The following is a 21996-nucleotide window of genomic DNA, read 5'->3' on the forward strand; positions in this document are numbered from 1 at the left end:
CAGGTCCCTAGGTCTTAGGTCAAGGTCATATTTAGAGGTCAAAAGTCAAATTCAAGAATGACTTTGTCCAGAGCATTTCTTCTTCATGCATACAGGGATTTTGATATAACTTGGCACAAATGTTTACCATCATGAGGCACTTGTTTTTAGAATTACGTCCCGTTGTTGTTACTATAAATATAATATATTGCAACTTTTTTATTACAGGCCTTAGAGAAAAATCGAGGCCACTTTTCTGTGGTACAGCATGCATGTTACATCCAATTTTTAGGTGTATTTTGACCTACCGGGTAAAGAGTTTCTTGTGGACTTATATTATATATATATTTTTTAGGATTAATTTCCCTTTGTTGTTACTATAAGTAACTTATATGATAACTTTTTTATAATCGACCAAAAAATTCAATATGAAAACAACTTTGGGTTTTGTATATGCAAATTTTAATCCACGTGTTTTGCTTTAACTTATTGTATATATAGTACAATATTCTTTATACATCATTGACAGATACCAGTTCATTAATTATACTGCAGTAGAGAAAATTAGGTGCCTTCAAGTAGGGGACTTTGTATTGCATGGCAATACTTCATTCATTTGTTGTAGATGAAAAATATTTACTGTGCTTGAAAATATGTAAGTCAAGGTTCAAATGATGGCCATTATTTTTTGAAGACCAGTGTGAGCCCCGAGTAAGTCGGTCAAGCCAGATTAAACCATGTATGCCAATTAACTCTTACTGAATTCACTATGTAAGTCAAGGCAGTTTGAACCATGTTTTACAATTAACGCTTATTGAATCAAGTATGTCAGTCAATCCAATTAAACCATGTATTACAATAAACTTGTAGTTAATTAAGTACGTCAGTTAATTGACACTGAACCATGTTTGACAACCCACTCGTATTCATTCCAGTATGTCAGTCAATCCACGTTGAACCATGTATGACAATCAACTCTTATTAAATTCATTATGTCCAGTCAATGTGGACAATTAAGTACACAAATGTATGTATGACAACCAACTCTTATAAAATTCAGTATGTCAGTCAATCCAAAATTAACCATGTATGACAATTAGGCCGTATTGAATTTATTATGTCGGTCAATCCACATTGAACTTTGTATGACAATCAATCTGTATTGAATTCATTATGTCAGTCAAACCAGATTGAACTATGTATGACAGTCAACTCGTATTGAACTCATTATGTCAGTCAAAGCAGATTGAACCATGTATGACAATCAACTCTTTTAGAATCCAGTATGTCAGTTAATCTACAATGAACGATGTATGACAATTAACTCGTATAAAAGTCAGTTTGTCAGTCAAGCACAACTGAAACACGTATGAAAATGAACTCGTATTGAATTCAATATGTCAGGCAAGCCAGATTAAACCATGTATGACAATCAATCCTATTATTGAATCTTTTATGTAAGTCAAGCCAGATTGAACCAAAATTGAACGATCTATGATAATCTACTTTATTAAATTAAGTATGTCACTCATGCCATATTGAACAATGTGTGGCAATTAACTCGTATTGAATCCACTATGTCAGTCAATCAACAATGAACCATGTATGACAAAAAATTAACTTGAATTCATAATATTCGTCAATTCTCATTGAACAATGAATAATAAACTCATTGAATCCAGTATGTCAATCAATCCACATTTGTATGACAATCAAATCTTATTGAATCCAGTATGTCAGTAATACAAGAGTAAACCATGTATGACAATCAACTTTATTAAGTCTAGTATGTCAGTCAAGCCAGATTGAACCATGTATGACCATGAACTCGTATTGAATTCAGTATGGCAATCAGTCCGAGTTGAAACTTGTATGACAGTCAACACATATTGAATCCAGTATGTCAATCAATCCACATTTAACCATGTATGACAATCATCCCTTATTGAATTTCGTTGGTACGAACAATTTGAGTACGAATGTGACCGAAGGAATAAACGATCGAACTGCTGATTTCAAGCAAAAACGGATGAAAATGGGCTGACTTAAACAATCAAAGAATCCGTTTTAATTAATCTGTGTACCATTCTGTCATTTCCTGAGTGAAATAACGCTAGATATTCTGTTTTTCACACGGTCCAGCTGATCGGCGATTCGTCGTTCGCCACCTCCGTTAAAAATCCCCATTCAACTTGCGAATGCAAGTATACATTAGCGATTTTAATTCATAATATACCGGTACATATATTTGAATAAACAAATGCTTACAATCTATGTTTTGACGACATTTATGAGGTTTCCTTGCTATTTCACGTGTTATCGATGTTTATTTATGTACGCTCTAAATGAACTGTATACTAGTATTCAGCCATTTTGAAAACAATGTTGAGTGGAAACTAACTACGTGTTTCGTACTCAAACCTAATCGTACTAACTGAGAATTTATTTTTCGTCAGTTGTCATCAATTATTAGACTTTGATATTAATTTTTTACGTTTAATTCAACACAAACATAGCGAACATTAAAAGAATCGTACATTTTACTGCCTAAACTCCTGGAAAAATACACCAAGTGCTTCCAGCCCCGTTATGCACATGATAAAAACACCGTAGTGGTCAAAATGAATAAGGTAGCCGTTGTGGTATCTGAGAACACTATGATGCTTCATTAGCCGTAACGGAATGAAACTTATAGCTCTGACCACGTCTATATCATGCAAAACAAACACTGAATAACAAATATCCATCATGGAGGTCCAACTTTGGAATGCACATGTCATTAATATTGTCCATCCGCATAACGGGCCCGAACTTAATTTGACTATAAACCTCAAAAAAAGCAAAGAAAGAAATAATTAGCATATAAAAATAACAACAATATTGTGAATTCAATATTTAAAAACAAACATACCTCAATAAAACGTGCCCGTTTGAAACACGGTTCCATCTTGATGTGCAGCTGAGCAATGATTGGGAGCCGTCCGCGCGATCTTGGTGCTAAAATAACGCGACTTTTTGCTAATCTACGTCACAAGCGCGGGAAATGTTGAAAAAGGCCCCTTACCTATGTCCATACAACTATGACGTAGGCATGAGCTTACGATCGAGACCGAGAGTATCCGTGTGGTAGATGAGTCAGGAACAGTAACTCTTGCAGTTAAGATACATGCATTATAGGACAGTCCAACTTTAGAAACTTATGGATATGGACAAATTTACAAAGGGCCATATTTTAGTTTCTAGATGGACAGATTTAAAAGGCCCTTAGCACCTGTTTAAGCAACTAAACAGGGGGCCATGGCCCCTTGCTCACGAATGCCCCCCTGTTATATACTGGGCGACTTTTTTGGCCCTCAATCATCGTTCAGTTGCACGGACGGACGACGGACGACGGACACCGCGCGATCACAAAAGCTCACCTTGTCACTTTGTGACAGGTGAGCTAAAAAGAGTATCTGACACAAAATAATAAAACATAACATACTAAAATATACATAGCATAAAATGTAACAATTCTGAAAACACATTTGGTCATTCAATACAATAAATTAGTTAAAAATGAATATAAATTCATTATATTGCATATATCCACAATTACAGATACAAAAAGGTATCATATCACTGACACAATCTGATCTAAAATACTGGCACTGTGGTATCATATTAGGTTATTTAACATTGTTCTGTACAATACGGAGATATATTTGGAATAGTACCCAGTTGAGAAAATCATATTCGACCAGCCGCTAGTCTACATGTGTTACTACTATGTGTTCACTTTGCTAATAACTTTTCTCTTCTGTTAAAAAAACATTAGAAAACAACAGTTTAATGTTAGATTGTCCATTAAATCTTATTAAGTGTGTGCTATTTTTAAGTTACATGTAGCGCACAATACTGTTAAATGCAAATATGTTTTTTTGTCCTTACATAGTTCCAGCATAGTAACTGTTCTTTTTTCCAAAACATGAAACCTGGGCATATCACAACATAAAATTTTGAAAGCCACCTATAAATGTCCCCAATGAAATAGCCACTTTGTCTGAAACCATGAAAGCCACCCAATGAAGTCCCCATGAAATATGCACTTTGACTGAAACCATGAAAGCCACCCATTGAAGTCCCCATGAAATAGACACTTTGTCTGAAACCATGACAGCCACTAATGCTTGTCCCCATGCAATAGCCATTTTGGCTGAAACCATGAAAGCCACCCATAGATTGAAGTCCCCTTAAAATAGCCTCTTTGTCTGAAACCATGAAAGCCACTAATGCTTGTCCTGATGAAACAGCCATTTTGACTGAACCATGAAAGCCACCCATTGAAGTCCCTATGAAATAGCCACTTTGTCTGAAACCATGAAAGCCACTAAAGCATGTCCCCATGAAAATGCCACTTTGTCTAAATCATGAAAGCCACTAAAGCAAGTTTCCATGAAATAGCCACTTTGTCTGAAACCATGAAAGCCATTAATGCATGTCCTGTCAAGGATTAGCCACCTTGTCTGAAATTCATGTCCCCATGAAATAGCCATGAGTTTAAGCCACCAACTACATAGTAGAATTAGATCATAAAACTAAGACAGTATAACAATTATAACAATGACTGAAATATTTATAATGGGACTAAAATTATACAGCACAAAAAATATAAATAACATGAATATCATATAATGGTAATCATAAGCTTACCGAAATATATATAAACAAGAGGACCATGATGGTCCTGAATCGCTCACCTATCCCCACATGACCCAGTGTTGAACTGAGTATGACGTCGTTATTTCTATTATTTGACATAGTGACCTAGTTTTTGAGCACATGTGACCTAGATATCAAGATAAAAAATTCTGACCAATTTTCATGAAGATCCATTGAAATATGGCCTCTAGAGAGGTCACAAGGTTTTTCTATTATTTGACCTAATGACCTAGTTTTTGAAGGCACGTGATCCACTTTTAAACTTGACCTAGATATCATCAAGGTGAACATTCTCACCAATTTTTATGAAGATCTCGTGAAAAATATGGCCTCTAGAGAGGTCACAAGGCTTTTCTATTTTTCGACCTACTGACCTAGTTTTTGACCGCACATGACCCAGTTACGAACCTGACCTAGATATCATCAAGCTGAACATTCTCACCAATTTTCATGAAGATCCGTTGAGAAATATGGCCTCTAGAGAGGTCACAAGGTTTTTTCTATTTTTAGACCTACTGACCTAGTTTTTGACCCCACCTGACCCAGTTTCGAACTTGACTTAGATATCATCAAGGTGAACATTCTGACCAATATTCATGAAGATCTCATGAAAAGTATGGTCTCTAGAGAGGTCACAAGGTTTTTCTATTTTTAGATCTACTGACCTAGTTTTTAACCCCACGTGACCCAGTTTCGAACTTGACCTAGATATCTTCAAGGTAAACATTCTGACCAATTTTCATGAAGATCCATTGAAAAATATCGCCTCTAGAGAGGTCACAAGGTTTTCCTATTTTTAGATCTACTGACCTAGTTTTTGACCGCACGTGACCCAGTTTCGAACTTGACCTAGATATCATCAAGGTGAACATTCTGACCAATTTTCATGACGTTCCATTGAGAAATATGGCCTCTAGAGAGGTCACAAGGTTTTTCTATTTTTAGATCTACTGACCTAGTTTTTGACCCCACATGACCCAGTTTCGAACTTGACCTAGATATCATCAAGGTGAACATTCTGACCAATATTCATGAAGATCTCATGAAAAATATGGCCTCTAGAGAGGTCACAAGGTTTTTCTATTTTTAGATCTACTGACCTAGTTTTTTATCCCACGTGACCCAGTTTCGAAATTGACCTAGATATCATCAAGGTGAACATTCTGACCAATTTTCATAAAGATCCATTGAGAAATATGGCCTCTAGAGAGGTCACAAGGTTTTTCTATTTTTAGACCTAATGACCTAGTTTTTGACCCTACGTGACCCAGTTTCGAACTTGACCTAGATATCATCAAGGTAAACATTCTGACCAATATTCATGAAGATCTCATGAAAAATATGGCCTCTAGAGAGGTCACAAGGTTTTTCTATTTTTAGACCTACTGACCTAGTTTTTGACCCCACGTGACCCAGTTTCGAACTTGACCTAGATATCATCAAGGTGAACATTCTGACCAATTTTCATGAAGATCTTATGAAACATATGGCCTCTAGAGAGGTCACAAGGTTTTTCTATTTTTAGACCTACTGACCTAGTTTTTGATGGCACGTGACCCAGTTTCGAACTTGACCTAGATATCATCAAGATGAACATTCTGACCAACTTTCATAAAGATCCCATGAAAAATGTGACCTCTAGAGTGGTCACAAGCAAAAGTTTACGGACGCACGGACGGACGACGGACGACGGACACCGCGCGATCACAAAAGCTCACCTTGTCACTTTGTGACAGGTGAGCTAAAAAAAATACAAGCACTTTGTTTTACAGTGTATGACAACAATGTGTACTATTGGAAATATTTCGGTTTGTAATCTTTTTTTTTTTTTTTTCAGAACATACAATGTTCAGTTAAGAAAGCAAGCTTAAAATCCCAAATAAAATATTTGAATAAGTCTATCTATTTTTTGCATTTTATGCTTTCATTTATGTTTAACAATGAGAAAAGACATTCACTTATAAAAGGGAAAAATGCAGATCTATCACTTGATGTCATGTATAGATCAATGAAATTTGAGAACAGTTTTCTGCTAAACAATAAGGTCAATTAATTGCCAATTAAATGATCACAGGTTTATCTAATCAGCTGTAATATAGAGAAAAATTTCCTCATGGGATTTTCAAAGTGATCCTCACTGTATTTGAAGCATTCAACACAACAATTTTCTTTCAGTTCTTTACTGCTCACATTCATGAAGTAGTTTTAGACTAATAAAAATCTAAAGGTGGTGAGATTTAGTGATAATAAGCACATTGTAAAGATGGTTCTATCCATGCAAGAGCAAATCCTATCCATATGAATCCTAAAAAAGCAACAACAACAACAACAACAACATGACAAATTCAAAGAAGGCAGTAACTTAAAACAGGAAATAACATCTATCACAGAGTATGTTGGTTTCTGCTGAAACTTAGCAGCGGATCTGTCTCTTTAGCTCTTGGTGACCTTGACCTTTGTGACCTCTGTAGGTCATTGATGTTGGCATAGTTACTGCTGTCATGAGAATGTGACCTAAATATGAGACAACAACAGCCTGTTGGCGGCCATCCGAACATCACCATGGAGTCTATCAGCACTTGGAAAGGATTCAACACCGACTGTAAAATACACATATATACATGTGTCAACAAATTAGGGAAGTGTATGCTAGACACAAATCTGTTCTAAAAGATAGGTTTTTCATATTTCTTAAAAACAGGAATTTCTTTGTTTCCTACAAAAAATGAGTTTTTCCAAATTAAAAATACCAGTTTGTTCATGTGAGATTGCATATTTCAAAATGAGTTAATTCACTGTAAATGTAACTGAGTTTCAACTATAAATTTTGTAAGCTACTTCACATTGTTACAAACAACACCGAGACATATTTGTATGAGAGTCTAGGTGAAAAACCATACTCGACAAACTGGCAGGCAAGTTAAAAGTGGTTATCCAGCATCAAATATAGGCTATTGCCTTGCACACAAAACTTTAAGCAAGTAGTGACACTAAAGGCAACAAAGACTCTAAGGTGCATAGAAAAACTGTCACTATTCTACCAGCTAAAACACTTACCTCAAGTACAATGAACACAAGAACTAACTGACACCATTCTGGCAGCTAAAACACTTACCTCAAGTACAATGAACACAAGAACCAACTGTCACTATTCTTCCACCTAAAACACTTACCTCAAGCACAATGAACACAAGAACCAACTGTCACTATTCTTCCAGCTAAAACACTTACCTCAAGTACAATGAACACAAGAACCAGCTGTCACTATTCTTCCAGCTAAAACACTTACCTCAAGTACAATGAACACAAGAACCAACTGTCACTATTCTTCCAGCTAAAACACTTACCTCAAGTACAATGAACACAAGAACCAACTGTCACTATTCTTCCAGCTAAAACACTTACCTCAAGTACAATGAACACAAGAACCAACTGTCACTATTCTTCCAGCTAACACTTACCTCAAGTACAATGAACACAAGAACCAACTGTCACTATTCTTCCAGCTAAAACACTTACCTCAAGTACAATGAACACAAGAACCAACTGTCACTATTCTTCCAGCTAAAACACTTACCTCAAGTACAATGAACACAAGAACCAACTGTCCTGATCTATCATCCAGCACATTCACAAATATTCCATTCATTATATTAGGGATCCAACTGAAACAAAATTTATTATTAACTATGACAGAAATATTCATTGAATGGTTTTTACCCACTTCAAGAATACTTAACAATGTATGTATTTTCAAAATCAGCATAATTATGAGAAAGTTAGTAACGTAAAGTTCAGTATTTGATGAAAAATACAGTGGTCATTTTGTTTCCATGGCAATAAAAAACAAAACGGCAGATTAAACCGAATTTTGCATATTTATTTGAAATTTTTGAAATAATTTCTTCACTTTTATGCATGAAAATGAAGGAAAGTACCATGCTTTACATTTTAAACTCAAAATTAATCTATTTATGGTTTACATTTTAGGCTCAAGAAACTCAAGTTACACACTCCTTCCTCTTAAAGGCATTTTGTTCTTGACCTTTTTGAATCATGAAGGAAAGTTGTCAGTTATATAACTGATGTGAGAAAAGACATGAAAGTTTTAAACAGTGACCACAATGTAACACTAGAATATTGTTGCTCACTGCCATTCAACCCAACAGGACAAACCTCATTAGTTGTTTATAAATCATGACACCAGTTGAGCTGAAACCACAGTCTATTGAAAACCGAGACAATACATTTTTGACTGTGTCCACCATGTGATCATTAAAACCAATACAGATTATCTTTTTATTACAAAAAATGTCTCATACAAATGCTGAATTAAATCCTGACTTACCAAACAATGAATGCAGTGGTAATAATGATGAATTTTACAGATACGTTATCCATGGTCTGTCTTTCAAGGGTTGAAAATCTCCCAAAATGTCTTATAAGGGACCTCTTTACTGTTAAAATATTTCAAAAGTCACAATAAATTAAGCAAATGATATTCAATACATAGAGAATTTCTCCATAAACCTGAAATTCATCAAGGTACAGCATAATTATATATTATTATTTCAACTTGTCTCAAGCAGCACTTTTCATATGTCATATCCTAAGAACCATAATTATATTTATTTATATATTGAAACTAATCCCAGGATCTCACTTTGGATGACCAATGGACAGATAAAAGAAAGTTGCTAGCTAGAAAGATTAATGCTTCCAATCACTTGCCCCTCATCACTGAGGGTTCCAAACCTTGCTTAGTTTATACATAATTTATTTTAGGTTGATTGTGAAGGAAGTTGTACAACTTATATTAATCACTCTCGACACCTCATTCCTGATGGAATCCATCGCCACGAGGGTATGAGAGAAGAGGCCAGTTTCCCTTTTAATGCTGAGCGCCAAGCAAGGGAGCTACTGGTACCATTTTTCACGTCTTTGGTATGACGCGGCCGGGGATCGAACCCACGACCTCCCGCACTCGCAGCGGATGCTCTACCACTAGGCTATCAACTTGCTTAGGGCGAAGAATTCTTTCAAGTCAGGAAGCCATTCAGTTGGCTTACAGAAGGACAGTGATTCTACCATTGAATGTGCTGGCTTGTGCCTGAAATAATACACAAACGGGCACTGGAGTCTTCCTCCACAATTAAAAAGTGGAAAGTTGCCATATGACCTATAATTTGGTCAGTATGACATTAAACACAACAAAAGTTACAACAAAATATTCACTTACCATTATTATAAGATTTATAAAAGAGAATGATGATCAGAAGTAGCACAAAAACAATTGGTAGAAGAAATATCACATAAATCACTGCTCGGTTCACTTTCCGCTTCGCCCCACACCTGAAATTGTGAAAAAAAATTGCTGCTTTATGCTGAAATCAATTATTTCAGGTTGCATGTCTAGGACTTAAAATGTATGAATCACCTTTTTGTGCTTGCTACAGAAATCAGGAAATAACATTGCAATCTAATAAGGATTTGAACCCATACTGGCTGAGATGAGAGGTCAATATCTTATTGAGGAGAACATCATTCTACTAGTAAACTATTTGATACAATTATTCATTTAGTTATAAATATCAATAACCTATAATACACTTTTAATATAAATATTTAAAAAAAAAAAAAAATGTTTGTGTCACACAAACAAAATTACTGGTAAACAAACTGACAGAAATTAAAATCCACATCGCACTATGTGGAAGTCTGATTTCTTATTTTGCATGAGCTTTGACTACTTGACCTGGTAAAGATATAATCCTTCTTTCAGATATATTTACAATCTTCTTTTGTTTAAAACAGAACTTTATACTAGAAAATATGTCACCAGGACAAGGATACCCCCAAATGTAAGTAATGACACTTTCACAATGGAACATGTATACTGGTTATAGACTGGAAAAGAAAAATGTGTGTGTGTTCGGGTTTAACGTCTTTTTCAACAATTTTTCAGTCATATAAACGACGGTGTCTACTTGTAGCAGTGAGCGCAATGCCCAACTTTATAGTGCTGTCTCACTGGAATATCACGCCATAGACACGTGGCATGATACCCCACCCAGTCACATTATACTGACACCGGGCTGACCAGTCCTAGCACTATCCTCTTAATGCTGAGCGCCAAGCGAGGAAGCTACTTGTACTATTTTTTTTTATGCCTTTGGTATGACGCGGACGGGGATCGAACCCACGACCTCCCGCACTCAAAGCGGATGCTCTACCACTAGGCTACCGAGGCGGTTGGAAAAGAAAAATGACCATACATATCTAATTCACCTTTAAATGATCAGATATTAGTCCTCTTGTTATGGTGAAAGTTTGTACTACCAGGTATATCATTTAAATATCCTTCTGTGCATATAAAGTTATAGACCTGACAAAAACAAGAATATGTCTGTAGGACACAGAATGTTACCCCACTGGTACATTTGTCACAAATAAGGGGCAATAACTCAAATGTTTGCAGTCTTAAGGGGTTATAGCCTCAACAAACATTTTATATAAAGGATTCATTATTCTAGGCCATATACTTTTTGAGCTATGAGCATCACAAACAAAAAATCCACTATTTTGGCTATTTCAAGGGCCATAACTCTGTAATAAGTGCCAAGAATCTCAAGAAGAATGCCAAGTGTGCAAGGTCATATCATGATAAATACTCATGCAAAGTTTCATGAATTTACATACCTTCTGAGCTAGGTACGTCATTTGGGGAAAATGTGCATTTTTTACTATTTCAGGGGCATTAACTTTGGAAATAGGGGGTGGAGTCAGACGAAAAATAATAGTTGTGCAAGTTTATATCATGATAAAGACTCATGCAAGTTTTCATCAATTTATATCAAACACTTCTTGAGCTAGGCGCATCACAAGGGGAAAATGTGCATTTTTGACTATTTCAGGGTCCATAACTCTGGAAATAGGGGGCAGAGCCAGATGGAAAATAGAAGATGCACAAGTTCATATCATGATAAAGACTCATGCAAGTTTTCATCAATTTATATGACATACTTTTTGAGCTAGGGCCTCACAAGGTGAAAATGTGCATTTTTGACTATTTCAGGGACCATAACTCTCGGTCTGAGTTTTTGACATGACATTTCCTCTTATTATGCTCAAATATTCTTTGTGTCCAAAAGTACAAAACATATAAACAATAATAATTAAGTAAAATCTTTGACCTTTAAGTTTGACCTTGACCTTTGGACTAGGGCTTAGGTTTCACATGGTCATCTAATAATGGGGACTGCTTGTGCCAGGTTATATGAATATTCATTTATTCAAATAAAAGTTACAGAAATCTTTAACCATTTAGTTATGGGGTCTAGACAACATATTGTCTAATAATGGTGAATGTTTGTGGATTGGTAAATCTATAAAATTTAAATGCCAATGTACAAACAGTTTCAAAATTACAAACATCTATTTCAAAATTTAAAATCCATAAACCCACATAAAAAAGAGCCAATTTGACCTAGAGTATGAACTTTCATGACAAAGAATATAAATGACTTGTATGTTTCTTCTCTGTTAACTTGTCTTTGTGTAATACCACTATCCTAATGTTCTTTGTCAGAACAATAATAATTATTTCATTATTTTATGGAGAAACAAGCCTTACTTTTCTAAACTAGGCTGGTATGCCAGGACTGCAGCCAGTGCACATAGAGCAGCAGGAACACCCCATCCAAGGAAATACTGCAGACACCACGAGCTGAAATGTTACAGTTTTACATATTGCCTTTATCTCTTTACAAGTCTTCTATCAATGGCCAGTGCCATAAAGATGACACTACGGTGGCTGATTCCACATTACTTGCTAATTTTTTTTATCTAAATGTGCTACTGTAACCTTAAAATAATAGCTAAAATTCGATTATAGTTAAACCTGTCTCAACAGACACCTGTATTAAGTAGTCACTTGTCTTAAGCAGCAAGTTAGCTTACTTCCAAATATACATTTTGTTCTTATTTCAACTTGTCTCAAGCAGCAAGTTAGCTTACTTCCAAATATATATTTTGTTCTTATTTCAACTTGTCTTAAGCAGCAAGTTAGCTTACTTCCAAATATACATTTTGTTCTTATTTCAACTTGTCTCAAGCAGCAAGTTAGCTTACTTCCAAATATACATTTTGTTCTTATTTCAACTTGTCTCAAGCAGCAAGTTAGCTTACTTCCAAATATACATTCTCTTCTTATTTCAACTTGTCTTAAGCAGCAAGTAGCTTACTTCCAAATATACATTTTGTTCTTATTTCAACTTGTCTTAAGCAGCAAGTTAGCTTATTTCCAAATATACATTTTGTCCTTATTTCAACTTTTCTTAAGCAGCAGGTTAGCTTAGTTCCAAATATACTTTTTCTTCTTATTTCAACTTGTCTTAAGCAGCAAGTAGCTTACTTCCAAATATACATTTTGTTCTTATTTCAACTTGTCTTAAGCAGCAAATAGCTTACTTCCAAATATACATTTTGTTCTTATTTCAACTTGCCTTAAGCAGCAAATAGCTTACTTCCAAATATACATTTTGCTCTTATTTCAACTTGTCTTAAGCAGCAAATAGCTTCTTCCAAATATACATTTTGTTCTTATTTCAACTTGTCTTAAGCAGCAAGTAGCTTACTTCCAAATATACATTTTGTTCTTATTTCAACTTGTCTCAAGCAGCAAGTTACATGTAGCCTACTTCCAAATATACATTTTGTTCTTATTTCAACTTGCCTTAAGCAGCAAGTTAGCTATTTCAACTTGTCTTAAGCAGCAAGTTAGCTTACTTCCAAATACACATTTTGTTCTTATTTAAACTTGTCTTAAGCAGCAAGTTAGCTTACTTCCAAATATACATTTTGTTCTTATTTCAACTTGTCTCAAGCAGAAAGTTAGCTTACTTCCAAATATACATTTTGTTCTTATTTCAACTTGTCTCAAGCAGCAAGTTAGCTTACTTCCAAATACACATTCTGTTCTTATTTCAACTTGTCTCAAGCAGCAAGTTAGCTTACTTCCAAATACACATTTTGTTCTTATTTCAACTTGTCTCAAGCAGAAAGTTAGCTTACTTCCAAATATACATTTTGTTCTTATTTCAACTTGTTTCAAGCAGCAAGTTACATGTAGCTTACTTCCAAATATACATTTTGTTCTTATTTCAACTTGTCTTAAGCAGCAAGTTAGCTTACTTCCAAATATACATTTTATTCTTATTTCAACTTGTCTTAAGCAGCAAGTTAGCTTACTTCCAAATATACATTTTGTTCTTATTTCAACTTGTCTTAAGCAGCAAGTAGCTTACTTCCAAATATACATTTTGTTCTTATTTCAACTTGTCTCAGGCAGCAAGTTACATGTAGCTTACTTCCAAATATACATTTTGTTCTTATTCCAACTTGTCTCAAGCTGCAAGTTAGCTTACTTCCAAATACACATTTTGTTCTTATTTCAACTTGTCTCGAGCAGCAAGTTAGCTTACTTCCAAATACACATTCTGTTCTTATTTCAACTTGTCTTAAGCAGAAAGTTAGCTTACTTCCAAATATACATTTTGTTCTTATTTCAACTTGTCTCAGGCAGCAAGTTACATGTAGCTTACTGCCAAATATACATTTTGTTCTTATTCCAACTTGTCTCAAGCTGCAAGTTAGCTTACTTCCAAATACACATTTTGTTCTTATTTCAACTTGTCTCGAGCAGCAAGTTAGCTTACTTCCAAATACACATTCTGTTCTTATTTCAACTTGTCTCAAGCAGCAAGTTAGCTTACTTCCAAATACACATTTTGTTCTTATTTCAACTTGTCTTAAGCAGCAAGTAGCTTACTTCCAAATATACATTTTGTTCTTATTTCAACTTGTCTTAAGCAGCAAGTTAGCTTACTTCCAATTACACATTTTGTTGTTATTTCAACTTGTCTTAAGCAGCCACCTGCTGTAAACAGTCAGACTGTATCATTCCATTGGCTGACTTCTTAATACAGGTTAGCCTGTACCGTCACTGTAAGTATTTTTATATATACTGTTCATTTTATGTTATTTATGCCACAAATGTGTGTAAATAACAAATATGACATTATAAATGTATGTAACAATCTCAGACTTTTGGAAAACAGTTTTCTTGAATATAATTTAATCATATTTATTTCATCCCTTTTGGCAAAGATCACCATGGTGCATGGGTGTTTTCAAAATCTGGTTGTTGTTAAAATACAAATAGCAGATATTAGTAAAATATTTCAGATAACTATATTACAATATACCAGTTTCTAGTTCCTGCATAAACATCAGGATCAGAAACAAGAGGGTCATGTTGACCCTGGATCGCTCACCTGAGTAATATGAGCTACATGTTTCAAATGTCAAAATGATGATAAAATATTAAGAAAGTTAGTAGGTCACATTCATGGTCAATAAAATTCAGTTTTACGATTTATGTGCAAAACTGTGTATGTCATCAAAATTTCAAGGCCGTATCTTAAAAAACAAGAAAGTAGGTCAGTAGGTCAAGGTCACAGTCAAGTGACATCATATTACTTGGGGTCATCAGGTAATTATAATTAAACAGTCTTGGAAATAGGATCAGATGATTTTTTAAGTATTTTTCCTATATAACTCACATAATAACTAAGTGACCCCAGGGCGAGCCTCTTTTAACCCCAGGGGCATAATTTGAACAATTTTGGTAGAGGACTACTAGACAATGCATCATACCAAATATCAAAAGCCTAGGTCGTATAGTTTCAGACAAAATGATTTTTAAAGCTTTTTCCTATATAAGTCTATATAAAACTTGGGACCCCCAAGGCAGGGCCTCTTTTCATCCAAGGGGAACAATTTGAAAAATTTTGGTTGAGGACCATAAGACAATGCTGCAAACCAAATATCAAAGGTCTAAGTGTTGTGGTTTCAGATAAGAAGATTTTTAAACTTTTTTCCCTATATAAGTCTATGTAAAACTTGGGACCCCCGGGGCGGGGCCATACTTGACCCTAGGGGGATAATTTGAATAATCTTGGTAGAGGACCACTAGATGATGCTACATACCAAATATCAAAGTCCTAGGCCATGTGGTTTTGTACAAGAAGATTTTTAAAGTTTTTCCTTTCGGTTGCCATGGCAACCAGAGTTCTGCATGGAATTCAATTCTTTGAACAATTTTGAAAGGGGGCCACCCAAGGATCATTCCTGTGAAGTTTGGTGTAATTCTGCTCAGTGGTTTTCAAGAAGAAGATTTTTTTAGAAATTGTTGATGGACTACGCACAACGCACGACTGACGACGCACGACGGACATCAAGCGGTCACAATAGCTCACCTTGTCTCTTCGTGACAGGTGAGCTAAAAAGTTTTTCCAGTGTTTTAAATTAAGATGCAATTGTTGTCATTACCTGATGATGGACTGGCTTAATTTTGAATTCAGATTTATAACTTGTGACCTTACTCTCATCCTAGAATTTTTAACATTTTGCTAAAACTTTATTAATGGCCTTAAAATCCTGTTTCATGTTGCTCTTAAAATATTGTCAATTTCTTCTTAAAAGTGTTGTCAATTTCTAATTTGAACTGTACCATTTTAAGACCTGTATGCTTGAAACAACTACATGTGGGACATGATTTTAGCTAAAATGAGCCAGTCTTGAATTAAATCTTAACCTACCTCCTTTTACTGTTACTGGTCATAAATGTCTCAAGTCCATACACCAAGTGCCAAAATATAACACTCAGAAAGAAATATTGTACCCATAGCTGAAATAAAAGGACAAAATCTCATATTTATACATGTACATGTATTAAAATGGATACAGGTGAATGTATGAATGAATCTTAAAATATCAACATACAACAAGAGTGTCAGACTGTCACAAAATACGCCCGTCATTAAACTTCGCCTAATTCAAGGGCCATAATCCAAGAGTACCTGGGGCGATTTGGCTGGTTATGGTACTTGGATGAGATATTATGCCCACAAACATTGTCAGCAAGTTTGGTGAAGATCAGATGAAAACTGTTCAACTTCTAGGAGAGCGGACAAGGCTAAATTCGCAGTTTTTCGAGTAATTCAAGGGCCATTATCCAAGAGAGCCTAAGGCGGTTTGGCTGGTTTTAAAACTTGGCCGAGATATAATGCCCACAAACATTGTCAGCAAGTTTGGTGAAGATCAGATGAAAACTGTTTGACTTAGAGAGCGAACAAGGCTAAATTCGCAGTTTTTCGAGTAATTCAAGGGTCATAATCCAAGAGTGCCTATGGCGATTTGGCTGGTTATAAAACTTGGCCGAGATATTATGCCCACAAACATTGTCAGCAAGTTTGGTGAAGATCAGATGAAAACTGTTTGACTTAGAGAGCGTACAAGGCTAAATTCGCAGTTTTTCTAGTAATTCAAGGGCCATTATCCAAGAGTGCCTATGGCGATTTGGCTGGTTATTATAAGTACTTGGATGAGATATTATGCCCACAAATATTGTCAGCAAGTTTGGTGAAGATCGTATGAAAACTGTTCAACTTATAAGAGAGCAGAAAAGGCTAAATTCGCAGTTTTTCGAGTAATTCAAGGGTCATTATCCAAGAGTGCCTAAGGCGATTTGGCTGGTTATAAAACTAAGCCGAGATATAATGCCCACAAACATTGTCAGCAAGTTTGGTGAAGATCAGATGAAAACTGTTTGACTTAGAGAGCGAACAAGGCTAAATTCGCAGTTTTTCAAGTAATTCAAGGGTCATAATCCATGAGTGCCTAGGTGACTGGTCGATTTGGCTGGTGATCAAATCTGGTCGAGATATTATGCCCACAAACATTGTCAGCAAGTTTGGTGAAGATCAGATGAAAACTGTTTGATTTAGAGAGCAGACATGCTTTCGATGCCAACCACCCGCCGCCACGGATGTTCACATTAATACAGTCCGCTCTTTCAGTGACGGACGTATAAAAACTGTATACAATAAGCATAAACTTTTCTTTGACTTAGGAAATAGTAAAAATTACTAGCATTTGCAATAGTATATAATGTCTGGTACCTATATGGAAGATGGCAAATATGGTCTGAACTCAGTCCTAGAAACATACATGTAATAGTCTAGTGGAGACATTTTGGAGTACCTCAAGAGAAAATTGTTATTTACAACATCAATGTCTTTACTCTGTCAGTTAGTCTCCAAACAATTATCATAATATCATATGTTCTGAACATAGAAGTACTTACTGTAGAAATGATGCAGAAAATGTGTTTTCCGTCCTGGAAGGTTGAATCGTCTGGTGGGGGATAATATTTACCTAGCCACACACTGGATCTCACAATCACACCTAACAAATAGTAACACAGGCACATTAAGTTCAGAGTCAAGGAAAGAGTTTCTGACTCATCTTATAGGCTTTAGTATAAACAGCTAAGCCTATTCTCAGGAAAATGCTATCAGTAAATCCCAACGATTCTAAACCTGAGTGCCATGAAGGCCCTATATCACTTAAATTTGTGTATAGCAAACATTTTCAAACATAAATTAGATTTCATGAAGACAAACATTCTTGCAAGACTTCATGTAGAAAATGTAGCCTCCAGAACGTTTGCAAAGTTTCTCCACGAACTGACCTAGGGACCTAGTGCTGGACCCAGGAGGACCCAAATTTGTGACTTGATCTAGATTTCATTTAGACAAACATTATGATCAGGTTTCAAGCAGTTCTGGTTAACAAGCTTTTTTTGCTATAATCAGAGCTAGTGTTTTTACTCAGATGACCTAGTTTCAAACCTGATCTAGATTTCATAGAAACAAACATTTTAACAATGTTTCATACACCACTTTAACAGAAGTTTACAAAATTTTTAATGTTTTGAACATAAACAACTACATTTTATCATCAGCATCGTCACAAGGTATATAAAGTGCCCTCTGGGTGTTGTTTGCTGTGAGAAATTATCTGCAGCGTTTAAATATCTTTTAATAAAGATTCTCTAAAAACTAGAAATGTGTCCATGGGACACAAATGCCCCCAATACATGACAAAGGACAGAGATCAACTTTGGGAAAACAATATGTTGCTGGTCAGGGGCCATAACTCCTACAATACTGGATGAATCTGGACGTGAAACCCCAGGTGCACAACTGCACATGCTGACCAACATTCCTGTAAACTTTGGTGACTCTAGGTCAAATACTTTTGGAGCTACGCGCAACACAACATTTAAATGACCAATTTTTAACTAAGTCAGGGGTCATAACTCCTACACCACTGAATGAATCCGGACGCAAAACCCAAGGTGCACAACTGCACATACTGACCAACATTCCTGTAAACTTTGGTGACTCTAGGTCAAATACTTTTGGAGCTATGCGCGACACAACATTAAAAAGACCAATTTTTTACTAAGTCAGGGGCCATAACTCCTACACGACTGAATAAATCCGGACGCAAGACCCCAGGTGCACAACTACACATGCTGACCAACATTCCTGTAAAGTTTTGTGACTCTATGTCAAATACTTTTGGAGCTAGGTTGAACACAACACTAAAATGACCAATTTTTACTAAGTCAGGGGCCATAACTCCTACATGACCAAATGAATCCAGACGCGAAACCCCAGGGGCACAACTACACATGCTGATCAACATTCCTGTAAAGTTTTGTGACTCTATGTCAAATACTTTTGGAGCTAGGCGCAACACAACATTCTCAGAAGGACGGACAAAGTGGGAGCATAAAAAAATTATATCAAGGTTTTCAGGTGCAGTTTTTGGATTCAACATAACCTTTCGTTTATTGTCAACTGAATTTGTGTAATTTTTCCCTTCCATTTGGGGGAAAAACATATTTTTCAGCTGGGGATATACTCCATTTACCATAGTCAGTTTATCAAAGAAACAAATCCCTCAAACTTAAGCTTGAGTTATGGAACCCGGCTCAGACTTGTGATGAAGGCAAAAAGTTATGAAGACTTGAAATATTGCCAAAATGTAAACAAGAGTAATGACACCTGATCTGTGAGGCCATTCCATGATGCCAATAATATGTGTAGAATATTAAAACACTTGGTCTAATTAATAGTTTCTGAGAAACATGCTTATTTGCTAAACTTTAACAAAATTTCCAAGTTGAAAAGGGGCATAATTTTGACAAAATGAAGGCTAGAGTTACGTAACTTGTCCTGTGAGGTCACCTCAGTAAGCCCATGTGATGTATGAAAGCACTAGTGGTTTCTAAGAAGCCTGCTTACATGCAAAACTTAACCAAATTTCTAATAATCTAATGATGCCAAGTTTGAAGGCATTTTGCCTTTTGAAAAACCTGCTTAGAGGCAAAGCTTTTCTGACACAGACGCCAATGCAAACACTGACATTGACAAAGGAAAACAACATAAAATATGAAAAATGCCAAATAGTGAAGCTAAAAATGATGACGAGCACCAGAGTACCTTCCTCTGTTTCCCAAACTAACAAAAATGTAACAAAACTGCTGAAAGTTGTATGCAACTGCAATAAATTTTCATCCTTTTAAATAACATACATAAATTATAACTTAGGCTTTAAAATATGCACTGATTCTCCTCTGCATTTCACTACATCAAAAGAAAAATTAATTTCATAATATTAGATAATATCAAGAAAAATTCAAAAATATATTTGATGTACCTGAATTGTTTAACAAGTGCTCTTTACCTATAAATACATGCACATCGTCTCCATTAATACATGAATAGTTTTGACAAACTTTCAGTATTTTAAGTGCATACATTATATTAACTTGTGTTTGTACAAAACCAACTTACTTAAGCAACCGTATAGAAACTATTGCTACTTTAAGTATACATATTTCTTCAAACTATTTGGGTAATTGCTTAAAAAACTAGAGCTATCACTAAAGGTGATGAATGTACCCCCCCCGCATGCACTGACACAGTACATTGCAATTTGACGCACACTAGATTGCATAATTATGTGGACTGTATGTATATAGACTGTATGTATACAGTATAGTAACAAAAAACAAAGTCCCATAACTATGCAGAATATTTATCTAAAAGAATGTAACATGACCATGCACAACTAGGGTTGGTACTGATCACTTGTGTGAAGTTTCATTAAATTGTGTGCAAGGGTTTGGTAGATTAGGCACGCACAAGATTGCATATGCAGACTGTATGTACATAGTATGTTAACAAGAAACAAAGTCCCATAACTCTGCAATTTTTGTGGCTGAAAGAACCTAACATGCCCCATGCACAACTACTGTTGTTTAAATACTGATCACTTGTGTGAAGTTTCATTAAATTGTGTCAAGAGGATGAGGAGAGATGGTGCGCACAAGATTGTGTCTATGTATATAGTATAGTAACATAAAAAAACAAAGTCCCATAACGCTGCAATTTTTTTTTCTAAAAGAACCTAACATGCCCCATGCACAACTACTGTTGGTACTGATCACTTGTGTGAAGTTTCATTTAATTGTGTCAAGGGGATGAGGTGAGATGGTGCGCACAAGATTGTGTCTATGTATATAGTATAGTAACAAAAAAACAAAGTCCCATAACTCTGCAAATTTTTTTTCTAAAAGAACCTAACATGCCCCATGCACAACTACTGTTGTTACTGATCACTTGTGTGAAGTTTCATTAAATTCTGTCAAAAGGATAAGGAGAGATGGTGCGCAAAAGATTGCGTCTATGGACAGACGGCCAGACAGACAGACGGACAGACAGACAACCTGAAACCAGTATACCCCCCTTACAACTTTGTTGTCGGGAGGTACAAAAAAAAAAGAAGAGCTGACAGAGGACAACAATGCTCAACTATTCTTCAACCCTGTCACTATAGAAAGTTAATGAATGAACATTAATCTTCAAAAAGGGACAAAATTTTGTAAAAAGTGCAAAGCAAAGTTACGGAACCTGTGCACTGCATGTAATATTATCAATCCATTCCCATGAGTGGATACTGAGATACCAGCTTATATGCAAAATCTTAAAACAAAAATTGTCGAAAACTTTGTAAAAGTAAAATAGAGTTATGGAACCTGTGCAATGTAAGTCAGTTTTTCACAGTGACTAAGCATGTGAATAATGATCTGACGCTTCCAGACCAGTTTTAGTGCGACATTCGTATTTTTAACGCGAGATTCTCGTGGTATCGCGGCCTCGGCAGAACCCTGTTTAATCAATCCATTCCCATTAGAGGTTACTGAAATACCAGATTACAAACAAAGACTTAACCAAATTGGGATGCCGTCACAAACGCCGAAGCACGGGCGAGTCCAATAGCTCTACTTATTCTTTGAATGGTCAAGCTAAAAATAAAAAAGAGTTAAGGAACCGAATA

At 35.6% G+C, this 21996-nt stretch overlaps 1 protein-coding gene across 1 annotated transcript in view; it reads right to left on the reverse strand.

Annotated features, from left to right (window-relative positions):
- Positions 1–5660: 5660 nt before the first annotated feature.
- Positions 5661–21996, reverse strand: part of LOC123534299 (G-protein coupled receptor 143-like) — a 28121-nt gene continuing 11785 nt past the window's right edge. The window contains exons 3-9 of the mRNA XM_053520275.1: positions 17888–17988; positions 16341–16429; positions 12314–12406; positions 9920–10032; positions 9029–9137; positions 8258–8345; positions 5661–7280 (exon numbers count right to left, since the gene is read on the reverse strand). Of these exons, the coding sequence (XP_053376250.1) occupies positions 7065–7280; positions 8258–8345; positions 9029–9137; positions 9920–10032; positions 12314–12406; positions 16341–16429; positions 17888–17988 (809 nt within the window). The 3' untranslated portion in view covers positions 5661–7064. The remainder of the gene's footprint in view (positions 7281–8257; positions 8346–9028; positions 9138–9919; positions 10033–12313; positions 12407–16340; positions 16430–17887; positions 17989–21996) is intronic.

The sequence above is a fragment of the Mercenaria mercenaria genome, chromosome 12, assembly GCF_021730395.1.
Source record: "Mercenaria mercenaria strain notata chromosome 12, MADL_Memer_1, whole genome shotgun sequence".
In the NCBI taxonomy this organism is placed as follows: domain Eukaryota; kingdom Metazoa; phylum Mollusca; class Bivalvia; order Venerida; family Veneridae; genus Mercenaria; species Mercenaria mercenaria.